The sequence below is a fragment of the Mustela nivalis genome, assembly GCF_964662115.1.
Source record: "Mustela nivalis genome assembly, chromosome: 9".
NCBI classification, from domain to species: domain Eukaryota; kingdom Metazoa; phylum Chordata; class Mammalia; order Carnivora; family Mustelidae; genus Mustela; species Mustela nivalis.
The window spans coordinates 74,249,519-74,262,946 of NC_139028.1; the positions used below are offsets into that span (position 1 = coordinate 74,249,519).

The following is a 13,428-nucleotide window of genomic DNA, read 5'->3' on the forward strand; positions in this document are numbered from 1 at the left end:
CTCAGGGACCAGCGCTAATAACTGCAGAGGTCATGTGAACCCTCATAGCGCAAGACAAGAAACAGCATCTGCGAGCATCTTTCTAGAAGAGTGGTCTTTGTTCTGTCTTTTCTTTGAAAAAGTGATTTTGCAAGCAAATTGCTATCTTTTCTCTCTTGTGTTATATATTTGCAGTGCTGGGAAAAGTATATTTGGGGAAAAGCATGTAAGGGCTCTGCAGACTTTTTGAATCCCTGGTCTTTTTACAACGTTAGGATTCCTCGTCCTGTGTTGGTGGGCTTCCCTGTGAATGAAGTGGGCTGGAGTCCTTACGTTTTAAGTGATGCTTCCTGAGCAAGGTCTTCGGAGTAGGTGGATTTTGTAAGCTGTTTACTAACTGTGTAACAGCTATCATATGGCACACGCAAGCTCGTAACCCTTTTCATAGCGTCTTTAAAATTGGTTGATGATTAGTGCTGGAAGATGACGAGATAGTTGGTTCCTAGGGATAATTGAACACTGAGGAGGCAGAGGGACGTGGGAATAAGACTCCCGTCCCGTCTGGAGGCTGACCCGTGAAACGTCCTGGAGTTGGAGCCGCACACTGCTCTAGCCATGTGCATTTCTGATGTGGCTGCCTTCCTGTCACGTGTCATGTAGACACTTCCCAAACTTGAGGCACATTGAAACCGTAACAAGGAGGCAGTCGGTGGAGCCCAGAGGCAGAGGAGCCGCCATGCTCTGCTTCGTAACGTGTGAAAGGCTGTTTACTAGGAGACTATAACCGTTTGAAAGGCTTCAGGCTGAGGAGTTTATGTATGACACAGCCTGCTGGACCCCGTGTGGCCGAGGGGGTGAGGCCATTGATGGCATGGCGTGCCAGAAATTGGACAGGGAAGAACACAGAGAGAGACCTGTGTCCCCAGTATGGTGCTTTATTTGCTCTTATTCTCTGCTCAGATAGGCCATTTGTTCTCAGCAACCCCCCACGTTTCCTGCTCCATAAATACTTTCCACACTTTAGGTCATGGGCATGACTTAGGGTTCCTTAGGAAAAAGGAGATTTGCCTTTTCTTTCCCCACTCACCAAACATTCAGCTTTTTGTGGCCTCATTCTTTGTCATCTTAGGGACAGAGGGACTTCAGATCAGTAACAAGGACTCTGTGTGAGTAGTCCAGGCTTTTTGCTGGGACGCAACGTTTTTGTGGGTGCGTGCTTGTGTAGAGACGCACACACCCTGAGAGTATTTCTAAGAGTATATCTAAGAGTAACTCAGTATTGACTTCAGAACCGTTTTCCAAGATCAGACGGTGTGCTCAGCCTTTGTAAATCTCATCCGCATTTCAAGAATGTTGGTTTGAAGACCTTGAAGGTTAAAATTATCCTGGTGTACAAACGTAGCCTACATTTTTTAATTCACCATAGTAGCATCAGTTATTTGGGTAGATTAACAGCGCCTTCCCTTCCCCCTTGATTCTGGGATGAGGGGTGAGGATGGCGTGCCGTGTTCTCAAAGTCTTAGACCAGGTGACGCAGAGAAGCAATTTTCTCGGGTCTGACACTTAGAGTTACAATTTCTTCAAAGCCAGGCATGTATCTCTGGCTGAAAATGACAATTTAGAGGCCCTTCCATTGAAGTCTCTCAGCTCGGCATCCTTCCGTTCTCCCATTTCAGATTAAGTGGGTCTACAGCTGGTTCCGATCTGCAGATATCAGTGGCAGGCTTTATTATCTGCAGTGTTGCTTTAGATTTTAAACAAAAAAAAAAAAAAAAAAAAATTAATCCTTTTAATTTTCAAATATGTATTTTGGATAAAGGGGGAGATGTTATTAAGGGAGAAGGTAGAGAGTCTCCACTTCAAAAGGTAGGAAATCACGGGTATAGACATTTTAGTCCATTTGCAGAAAATTGCCTATTCTCAGATAGCTAGGTCAAGTGCAGAAAGAACCTCTACTTGAGATAAAATTTCCTCTCCACACTTGGCTTTCTCTCTGTTAGGGTAGACAGCCAAATGCTGCCCAAATTTTAACATCTTGCTGTCTTTTCACCAGCACTTCCTGGCTATGTGTATTAAGCTGTATTTGCTTATAAATGGAACGTACACTTGTAGCAGCTTTTACAGACTGCCAGAAGAGCTTTAGGGCAATAAAAAGGGCGACTCTTCATTTCATAGATGAAGAAGATTAGAGGGTTCAGTGACTGGCCCAAGGTAAGACCACCCATGACGTCAGGCCGAGGCAGGTGTGAAGCAGCGTCTCCAGGCTCTCCTTGACGGGAGTGGAGCAAGTTGGGGAGACGGGAACAGTTGATTTGCTCTCCTGCTTTGGAGCATTTGTTTCATTCGGGTACCTCCTGGAATGCTAAGGCTTTAAGAGTCCAACCTTACTTTATTTAGCAAAAGGAAATGGCCCCGTCCTGAAGCTCTGTAACCTAAAGAGCAAAAGCTGGGGACTCCTCCTTTCCTCACTGACTGATTTCTTGTTTAAAAAAAGGGGGGGGGTCAAACTTTCGTGAGCATCTTTGAGAACTTTTCCATCAGCCGCTAGGCTACTAGGAGAATATCACCAGCACCTGATAGAATAAAAGCAGGCTATGGAGATGTGAGAGACTCATTTCCATTTGGACCGCAACTTCCTATTCTCGAGTCCCTCCCTCCAAGGGTGCCCAGGCACATACTGTGTTTGGGGGCGCTGAGTCACCCCCGCCATCAGCGTTTCACAAACACGGGGACCCGTGACAGACTTCTGGAATAGAGCCAAGCCCGCAGCTCTCTTCCTAGTTATTCCTCAACTTGCATCTGCCAGACCAGCAACAGGTCTGGGCTCCCACTTTCCCTACTCCCCTAGCCTACCCTGAAGCGATACAGCATGGTCCTTGCGGTAGACAGCGCCTGTGGTTAGATCTGGGACAGCACGTTAGCTCCGAAGTCATTGTGAGGGCATTTATACCCTCTCATTCAGGGTTAGGTGGGTTGGAGGCTGGAGTACAAGGTGACGGATCCCAAAAGAACCCCTCAGGGCGTTTGTATCGATGTCCAGGCACTCCTGACAGAGCAGGGCGCTGTGTGACTGGAGCCGGGTTTTCTGTACATCAGGGCCTGGATCCCCCTCTGTGGAGATGATGGGGCCGGTGACAGGTGCGGCCAGGGACCAGCAAGGACTAGACTGACTGGCACTGAGATCTGTGTGTGTCAGGCTCTGCGGGGCTTCAGGACATTTGCACATCTGGTCCATTTATTCCGCTGACATCAAGATTTGTCTTTCGGGGGCATCTCAGTATCTGAAATGATTCAGCTCTTTAAAAAAAGAAGCAAAACCCCAAAACGTTAACAGAGGAAGCTAGCTGTAGGTAGAGTTTTCAAATGAGTAAGCCGGGGGTCTGCTCAGGGAATGCCATCTGACCCGAGGCAGCAAAGCCCTACACCATTGCCCGGAGCCACTCTGTTGGGGACAGGGGATCCTGCAAGCTGGGCCCTCACCCTGTCCTTCCGCTGCAGCACATGCCCTTCAGGATGATCCCAGTGACCTTGGACAACCCCCAAAAGCTGTTCCATGAGGGCCATTGCTTTCTTGGTTGAGAGCCAGAGAAATGAATAAAATGTACAATTCTATGCAAGTGCGAGGCTCTTTTCCAAGGGGCAATATAAATAAGCTTTTTGAAAACCTACACCGTGATCCTGGCAGTTACAGGACCAAGTGGTATCTCTACCTGGGAGCACCTAATTTGATCTTTTTTGGAAGCCCCTAGTAGTTATTTTGTAGACTGGGACTTTCCCCCCCATTTCTCCATTTGGCCCTGCCTCTGGTAGCTCTGCATGCTTTTGAGTCCCCTTTGGGTCAATCTGTACACACTGAAGCCAGCTCTCGACTATGTCTTAGCCTGAACTTTCCCTTGACCTTCACGTGCTGGCTGACTCTGAGTGGCAGCTCTGGCGGCCACTCTCTTTACATTGGTGCCACCGTTTTGTTCCTGTTCTGATGGAGTCTGGGTCTGGTAGAGATTGTGTCGACCCTTCCATGAGCAGCCAGGCTCTTTGACATGTTTCCCAAGCATGGAACTCTCCCTGCTCCATTGGGATTGGTCACACTCTCTGGGGCTGACCCTTTCTCCCTCTACATTAAGGAAGCCGCAGAGCCAGCTTGAAGGGGGTGGGAGTAGTTTTCGAAATGGGTGGACTGGTTGGTAATTGCCTTTCTAGATGGTTATCTGGGTCCTACATTCCTGCTAAAATGTGAAGAATACCCATAGTCCTATGCATTCTATTGTACCCCATATTGTGTGTTTGTGTAAATATGTATATTTTTTAAGTGAAAAAGAAAAATACCCCTGCCTTTGTCCGCAATTCTTTTAACAAACTGTTTATTGTTGTATCCAGGTAACAAGCATGGTAAGTATTTTCACCACATTGAGTATTCTGTATTTTAGCTGTGCTTGGCAGACTTTTTGGCTAGCTTTGTGTTACCAGCCTTGGCTTTTCTGGAAAAGACCCATTCAGGAAGGGAGAAGCCAGTTGCCCAGTAGCGTGCCCTAAGTCCTCGGCTCTGGAGAGAACCCGTGTAGCCTTAGACCCATGGTGGGTGGGGGTACCTGAGAAAGCATGCACCCCCCCCCCCCCCCGCCAGCATGCTGCTTGGTCCCGTCACGGCCCCCCACCCGACCTGCCGCTTCTGAGCCTCCCCACCAGGTGTCTACCAGGGCTCCCAGGCCTCGCATGCCTCCAGCAGCTCCTGGGAGTGTGGCCCCATGGCAGCGCTCAAGGTGGGGCCTGCCTGCACCCTGTGGACGGTCCTACCCCAGATCCATCACCACCCCCTCCTGTCTCCCTTTTCCCATCTGTATGCTTCAATGCAGAGCTTCCCCCCCGAAACCCCTTCCCTGTTAAGTAATTGGAGAAATCTCCCTTTGGAAGCTAAAAAAATAAATACGTTGACCACTCTTCTCAGAGGCTTCCCATTCTGTTGAAAAAATGGATTAAAACATTTTTTTAAAAAAAATCTTGCCGCTGGGTAGTCTCCTTACAGGTTCAGAGTTTCGGTAGGTTGAGTGTGTTTTAGCCTTCTGGCTGTGTTTATTTATCCGTGCATGTTTGCTTCTCCGGCCTCTTCTGTGGCTCTGTATTTAGTCCATGTGCTCGTGGCTGTGCCTGTTGAAGCTGCCCAGTAGCCACGTGTTACGTATTAAGTCTGTGTGTCACTGTCACCTTCAAGGATCAGACGGCCAAGGATAAGGCCCTGCAGCACATGGCCGCCATGTCCTCGGCACAGATCGTCTCGGCCACTGCCATTCACAACAAGCTGGGGCTGCCTGGGATTCCACGCCCCGCCTTTCCGGGGGCACCGGGGGTAAGTCACAACCCTACCCCCCGACCCGGGAGGCACGGTGTGGGGGGGGAACCACCTGTGGTCAGCTGATGCTGCCTGTTGCACCGTGGGGAGAGGGAGGGAGGGAGCTGGAGAGAGAAAGGGGGAGGGAGGGGGTGGGGAGATCAAGCTGGAGGCGGGGATCCTGGGTCCCCGGAGACATGGAATTGGGTATCACTTTGTTGGTGCCTTTCTGGGTTGTCACCTGCCTTATATTTTTTTTTTTTTTTTTTTTTTTGATGGCCCTTCCTCTCTTTTCCTGTGTCCTCAGGGCCCCTTTAAGGGAACTAACCCCTAAAGGGGCAAAGTACTGTAATCCCGTTTTCATTGTGCACCTAGCAAGGGCTGAGAAGTTAATGTTATGATCTCATTCATCTTCGCAATAATCTTAAACGCCTCTCATTGTTCTTGCCAAAGTCTTGCAGATAATGAGATTAGTGAGTAACAAAGCGAGTTAGGTGGTGTGATCTTGGCTGGTGCCATTAGGACTCAAACCCTGCGCCCTGTGACTCCCTTTGCAACTCCTTCTACACAGGCTGCAGGTCCAGCAGGGGGCAGCAGGCACCTGAAGCCTCCAGGAGGTCCGCATTGCTTCTCGGAGCTCTTGGCCTCTGGTTCAGAGCTTGTCCTCTGCCGGCCAGGCCCTTGGTGCTGTGAGCTGTGGAGGCAGAACTGTCACACAGGAGCATTTGCAAATGGAGGGAAGAAGAGAAGGATGGGTGGGTGGGTGCATGTGTAGAAAGCAGTCGGATGAAATAGCCGTGAGCCCCTGTCATGGGCCCGGATCTATGCTAGCTGTCAGGCGAACAGGGGAGAGCTGCTCTCTGGTCCCTGCCCTCAGGGCAACTAGTCTGGAGGAGGAGCGCCAGGGCAGCCAGGACTGCTAGGCCAAGGATGCAGGGTGCTCTCCTGTGCACATTGATGACCACGTGTGGGTCTAGAGAGGGTCACTCTGCGGCGGACAGATGATCTGAGCCCGCTGTCGTTAGCAAGGGATGCGATCTATAGATGTCCCGAGCAGTGCTTTCCTGGGAACTCATAATCCTGATGCCTCTTACCTTTGCCTTCCAGTTCTGGCCAGGAATGATCCAAACAGGGCAGCCAGGATCCTCACAAGAGTAAGTCCAGGGAGGGGCCAGCAGGGACGGCAAGAGTCTGGTCACAGCGCAGCCTGCGGGTGCGTTTCCCCAGGGCCAGACCACCTGGGGCCTTACAGGAGAAAAGACATTGAACCTGAGAACCCCATAGTCCTCTCCCATTATCCGCTGAGGCCAGGAGCAGGAGAGAGACTTGGGTTGCTCTAGGAGAGGCATAAGTGGCTCGCTGGCACCCTAAGCATTAGTGCCCGTCCCTCTGGAAATAGGGATGGGGGCCCTGGGCCTTTGTGGCTTTGGAGGGCAGAACCTGGGGCTTCCTGAAAAGTGTCTGTCTGAGAGTGGACAGTGCAAGCACTCCTGGGGCCCAGCCCATCGGGTCTTCTGGGAGTTGAGGGCAGCTAACAGACAACCTCCTGCTGCCTTGAGGGCAAGAGAAACAGGCCTCATAAACTGGAGGCTGAAGTTCGCTTAGAGATAAAAGCAGAAAGAAGTCCTGCCTATCTGTTCTCGAAAGAGCTTAAGCTGTTTAGCCAAGAGAAGGGGAGCCTGAGCATAGCCCAAACCTTGCCTGGGCATGGTGAGCCCTGATCTTGGTTGCTGCAGGGATGAGATGAGAGGTTCAATTAGATGTCACAGCATATGGGAATCAGGCTGATGGGGGGGGGGCGCGGATACAGGGTGCAGGTTTGTTCCCTAGCCTTGGCCAAGACCAGACCTGGGGAGTAGCCACTGCTATAGTCTCTCGACTTCTGACTCTCCACCCTCCGCCCCCAGCGTCAAGCCCTTCGTGCAACAGGCCTACCCCATCCAGCCAGCGGTCACAGCCCCCATTCCAGGTGAGTCTCCAAGGGATTCCGCCTCAGAGGACTGTCCTGGGCACCTGGCAGCTGGGCCCATCACTTCGCTCCACCGAGGCCTGTCCCTGGTTCCAGCAGTGCCTTGGGCACCCCCTCCTCACCCCTACCCTCCTTATGCCTGGGACTCGGAAGGGTCACAGACATGTTCAGTGTCCCCAGTCACTTCCCAGGAGTTTATTCGATGGGGTTTTAAAGAAAACAGAAGCCAGTGGTGCCCACCTGGCTCAGTCTGTAGAGCAGGCCACTCTGGATCTTGGGGTCGTGAGTTCAAGTTCCATATTGGGTGTAGAGTTTACTTAAAAAGGAAAAATAGGTTTACTTAAAAAGGAGAAAACAAAGATGTGGATATCTCAATTATATCCCAATTTTTAGAAAAGGAAAGAAAGAAAAGGGAAGCCCGATCACTTTCACCGAGGACCCTGGGTCACCCTTGGAAGGGGAAGTTGCTGTGGTTCCTTCCTGGTCATGAACAGGCTGAATTGGACAATTCACATCTCGAGGGCAGAGAGGGGATTAGCCACCCTTTATTCTATGAGTAGGTTTCAGTTCCCTGTACCCTCTCTTTAACGAAGAGCTTCCAGAGAAGCCTCAACTAGCAACCGGAATCTGGCCGGCCCACCTACTCCCGAGGCACCTGTGTGCACGTGGGGTCACTCCGTTCAACTGCTGCCTGTTACCGAGTCCCCAGATGGGACGCGGATTCATGCGTGGCACTCAGTCTCAGTGCCATGGGGCATCCTGAGGGAGTAATTCTGTAGTGCTGGTTACCACAGTCTGAAGGAAGGAGGTGGGCAGTCCCCGGAAGTTTCTTGGGGTCCTTGCAGGATTCGCTCCAGGCTCTTTAGCCGGCGCCCAGCCGGTCCCCTTGTCCGGGTGGGGTGTGCTCCAGCCCTTAACCTGGGCCCACGTTGACGTGAGGCGCTACCTAGCGTTGTGCCTCTGGGTCCTTGGCCAGAATCCCCCCAACCGCCTGACTTCCTTCTGCCCCAGACACTTGGTGTGTGTGAGGGGGGTGGGTGAGGGAGAGCTGTTTTGCAGGACCCAGCCCTAGCCCTGGCCTCAGGCCCGAGGTAAGGCGCAAGGGGCCTGCCTTAAAGGTACTGATTGGTCTTCCAGGGTTCGAGCCGGCATCCGCCGCAGCTCCCTCGGTCCCTGCCTGGCAGGGCCGCTCCATTGGCACAACCAAACTTCGCCTGGTGGAATTCTCAGCCTTCCTCGAACAGCAGCGAGACCCAGACTCGGTGAGTGTGCTGCGAGGTGTGCCTTGAATCCCATTCTTGTTCCCCTTCACATTCTTGTGCCTGCCTTCTCCTTTCCCGCTCCCCTATGCCTGCCAAACAGCCTGGGTCAGAAGAGCCAGACTTTCACTTACATAAAAAGGTCTATCTGTGGACAAGTAGGTAGAATTGTGGAGCCGGGTATTCATGAGCGCGCTGGACCCCAGACTCCAGGGAATGCTGGAGCTTGAAGGGAAAGACTTTAATAGGCTCTTCTTGGGTTTAGGAAAATGGAACAGCAGGTGACCGCTCTTGAACCCTGACATGTGGCTGGCACCATGCCAAGCTGTTTCTGTAAGTGGCCACATTTTACTCCCCCCAAAATTCCGTAAGGTATGGTACTGTGGGACAGATGAGGAAACAGAGAAGTTAAGGAATAATCTAAGAATTCCTTATATATTATATTCTCTTAAGAATTCCTTATATAAATAGAGAATTTTCTAATTCTCTAAAGTCACACAGTTACTATCTAGTAGATCGGCGATTCAAATTCACGTCTTTAAAACTCAAGCCTAAGCAAGCAGTTAGCTGTTAACTTTGTACTGCGTTTGCAAGTCTGTCCTTTCTCAAGATAGCGAGTGGTTCTCTTCTTACGGAGAAGTAACAAGCTGGTGTTTTAGTACGATCCAGAAAGCGGTGCATTACGACGCTAAGCACCAGTCACGTTGGCACCTGGATTCTGTCATTTTTCTTCTTTGCCGTCTTCCCTGCCCCGTCTAGTGCCCATCGTGACACTGTTGCTCGGTCCGGCCCGTTACTTCCCATACGTATGTGAGCCCCCGTTTTCTCCCACCCGACAGTCGCCAGGCCCCGTCTTCACTCCCACTCCTTGGCAGCTGTGCCTCTGAGTGTTGGATCTGTGTGTGGGTGAGCCCGAGGCAAAAAGGCAGGAATCAGAAGTTTGTCTTCCCCAACTCCTTTCCACGTGCTCTTCCTCACCCCACCATCCTGCTCTCAGGGGCTCTCGACGCTCAGAGGTCCCAGGCTCTCTGTGTGTTCCCTACTCTGTGGTCGTGCTGTCGTCAGAAGAAGGCGTCAGGGATGAGTTCACCGTCTGGTGTAAATACCCGCATACGGAACAGGCGGAGGTGACCTCTCTGGGGTCTTTGTACTATGCTCCACGGACGGGCTCTGACTCGGGGGACGCCACAAGCCATCACCAGAGTGGAGACTCCATGGACATTTCTGACGTTTCTGTTTATGAATTGTGAATGTCTGGGAGTTGGTAGTAAAATAGAGCCTGTTCTGAAATTCGGAGGAAAAAATGAAGAAAGAGATGGAAAGTAGGTCATTAGGCCCATTGAGGCAGCTTATTGGGGTAAGGGGGGAAAGGCCAGCTGGATCGCTCTTCTCCTGTGGCCGAGTGGTTTTTTAAGAAGGGTGATGGTGATGGCATCAAATCCTTCTTGAGAGGTGCTGAGATAAAAACAAAAAAGATTACCCTCCTAATTCTTTGTTTCTTATTCTTTCTGGAAAGCATAGGGGATACTTTGGCCGAAGACTGGATTTCAGCCCCACGATGGTTTTCACTTTGCATAACTCATGTTGGTAGGACACCTTGATGCTTACAGAATATGCGCTGGTTAACTATTTCATTCTGTCTTTCTGGTGCTCCATGAGTAGATTCGCTTTCCCCCATTTTATTGGTGAAGAAACTGAGGCCCAGATGCATTAAAGAGTTTAGGATGTTTAGTGAATAAGCAGAGGGATTAGGAGCCCAAATCTATTTCATTATACTCTTTTCACTACTACAAACCACCCCCAGTTTTGAAATTCTCTGTCTAGGTATCTCCTGTGTGACCCAGTCTCTCTCTTTGCTTTTGACCATTTTTTAAAGAACAGAGCTCCAAGACACTGGAAAGAAAAGTCCCAAGATGGTAGTTGTTTCTCTGGTTAAAAGATGATAAAATATTTTATCACCCCCCTCAAAAAAGTTGATTGATTGATTGATTGATTAAAAAGCCTGTGGCAGCCCCCTCTTGTGCTGTCCTCTCTAGTTATGGACCTGTTAGGGGCAGGAATGCCCAGTTCCTTTTTCTGCTGTTGCACGTGTACACTTTTCGCATCTTCTCCTCTGGAACACAGGCTCCAGGAGAACGAGGGTTTAGTTTGTTGGGCTTCAGATTGAGAACGACTGGGTTCATTCAGCCCAATCCGTAAATGCTTAGGAACACATGCTCCTGTGTGTTAGGCGCTGTCCCGGGGGGAGCCCAGCATGGCACCGACAGGCACTGTGTCTGCCCATGTGTGGTGTAATGTCTACCAAGAAGACTCTACACACGAAGTCCCTGTGAAGCATGGGGATGTCTGCAAAGGGAGTGCACTGAGCACTGTGAGTGATGAACGGGACAGGGCGGGCTTCCTTGAGGAAGTCGCCCTTCCCCTGGAAGGTGGGGGAAGAAAAAGGGAGAAGAACATTCTGGAGTTGATGACTTAGTGTAGAAAGCAGTAAGAAAGTTGGTGAATAGTTTCATAAAGACAGGGCCCCCCCAGCCCTCTTGGAACAGAGGCCTCAGATCCTTCATGCTTCAGCTATGTTTAGGAGTCCACATGATAATCGGACTGGTTCGGCTGGATGTGGCCTTCTAGTGATTAATGGAAAGGTTTGGTTCTCAAGATTGAACTTGAGTACCAGCCTTCAGAGGCCCCGAAGTAAACTCAAGACCTGCTGTGAGTCAACACCTTTGGGCCTCTTGAGAACACAATTATACTTCAGCAGGGGCATGAGGTGGGGACTGAAAGAAATTGGAATTCATCCAAACAAATAATTTTAAACATTTCCTACATGGCAGCCACTCTTCCAGGTGTTAGGGAGCTAAGTCTCATTCTCCCTGAGCCCGTGTTTCAAAGGACATGAGAGGGACACATGCGTTACGTAAGGTGACGTTGAGTGCTTCTGTGGAGTAATGGCCCTTCTTCACCGTTTGAAAATCACTTGCTCTTTAGATTAAAAATATATAATTTCAGAAAGTAATAATACCTTCTAATATATATGTTGATGGTTTTTGGCTTGTATCATGATTTCATTTCATTTTTTAAAAAATTTATTTATTTGCGATAGAGCCCAAGCAGAGAGGAGGGGGAGGGGAAGAAGCAGGCTCCCTGTGCAGCAGGGAGCCAGATGTGGGACTCGATCCCAGGATCCTGGGATCATGACTTAGGTATCGTGATTTGATTTGATTTTTTAAAAATTTTATTTATTTATTTGAGATTGAGAAACAGAGCACAAGCAGAGAGGAGGGGGAGTGGAAGAAGCAGGCTCCCCGCTGAGCAAGGAGCCCAATGTGGGGCTCGATCCCAGGACCGTGGGATCATGACCTGAGCTGAAGGCAGACGCTTAACTGATGAGCCACCCAGTTAGGTCTGTTAGACCGTGCCAACCAGAGGTCTGTCACTGTTGTAACATTGTATTGTTACATTATAATATGCATGTCATTTTTGATGTGGCTTCTCACATTCTTGTGTTATAAACACTTATTTGGCAGAATTACACAAATGAATTTAATGTGTGTAAATGAATACACGGGGGATTGTGAATAATGGCATAGGAATTTATTTCAGTAGAAATGTAAGGGCCTAAAGGATGGTCTTGTGGAAGGAGGAAATGGGGGGAACCTTGGGGAAAAAAGGTGATTACTCAAAAGGGGATTCATCGAAATTAATAATTCACAAAATTATTTAAAGCACAATGACAGGGTTCCAAGCTCCAGCTTCTCAGATCCCACAATGGGCGCTTTATTTTGCAAACACAGGGTGCCGTTAGAGTGAGTGTTTAATGACGCTTCAGGACCAAGGTCACACTGGAAAAACTTGGGGCTTGTGGATGGATTCTTTGGGCTGTCAGAGTTTGTATGGTTTCTCAGACTTTAATGCAACAGGAGAATTTAAAGCCATCTGAAGTACATTCCACTGGTACCTTTTAACAAAGTTAGATGTACAGTATTTAAAATACAGCATCAGACTTGAAGCTTGTTAATTCGATAAGGAAGCCAGCAAAGCAACAATTAAAGGTCCCCAAACAATTTCAACTTTGTGTTGTGTATGTACACGAATCTTTGTGTACAGACACACACACATTTACCCCTACCTCCTTTTAAGGGCTTGGGCTCTTTGGAGTCAGTGAGGTCATGGGTCATGGTGTCAAACGCTGAACAAACACATTAACGGGCTGGGTGCTGAGCCAGTTTTCATTAACAAATCTCTTTCATCATTATCACACTTCGGTGAGGTAGGTGAATTTTTCTTTTTTGGTGATTTTCTTCTTATGGAAGAGGCCTGGAGCAATGGCTTGTCTAAGCTATAAGCTAGTTCTGGGGCTGGGGCTCGAACACACACTTGTGTAGGACCCGCTTCACCTAGTCCCTAGGCTAGGGTGGCCTCCTTGGTACCAGTCGTTCTGGAAAATCCCTCTTCAGTTTACGACGCGTGTGCCCACTGCCACCACGGAAGACTTGGCCCCGACTCCGCTGTCCCTGGCGGTGCTAACGCCAGTAGACCCGCCTGATAGCAGTGGCGACAGCTGGCAGTGTGCATCATTTTATTTCATCCCAGGACACAGCCTGCCCCCGGGGTAGCCAGTCAGCAGCCACTGAAAGCGAGATGGTGGCCCAGGTCGGCTGACTGCGCTGCCGAGAGGATGACCAGAAGGCTGCAGGATCCGCTCCTATCTGAGGAGCTTGGTTGGGAGTCTGCGAGGCACGGAGAAGAGTCGTCTGGGGGATGAGCGCCCCCTGCTGGCTGCGCGTCGTGTACCAACCTGGCGGCAGCATTTCCCCCAAATCAGTGGTTGTTTATATTGGTGGAAAACCAGCAAATCGGTCCCTCTGTTACCTCTGGCTCCGCTTGAAGCTAAGAGA

The 13,428-nt window shown here is 49.9% G+C and overlaps 1 protein-coding gene across 5 annotated transcripts in view; it reads left to right on the forward strand.

Moving 5' to 3' along the window:
• Positions 1–13,428, forward strand: part of TEAD1 (TEA domain transcription factor 1) — a 260,054-nt gene that overhangs the window by 193,964 nt on the left and 52,662 nt on the right. For 3 of the 5 annotated variants that reach the window (XM_082683206.1, XM_082683207.1, XM_082683204.1), the window contains 4 exons: positions 5,189–5,323; positions 6,413–6,459; positions 7,213–7,274; positions 8,412–8,536. In XM_082683206.1, coding sequence (XP_082539332.1) covers positions 5,189–5,323; positions 6,413–6,459; positions 7,213–7,274; positions 8,412–8,536 — 369 coding nt within the window. Of the gene's footprint in view, positions 1–4,356; positions 4,369–5,188; positions 5,324–6,412; positions 6,460–7,212; positions 7,275–8,411; positions 8,537–13,428 lie in introns of all 5 variants that reach the window. The other 2 variants (XM_082683203.1, XM_082683205.1) reach the window with 1 other exon arrangement.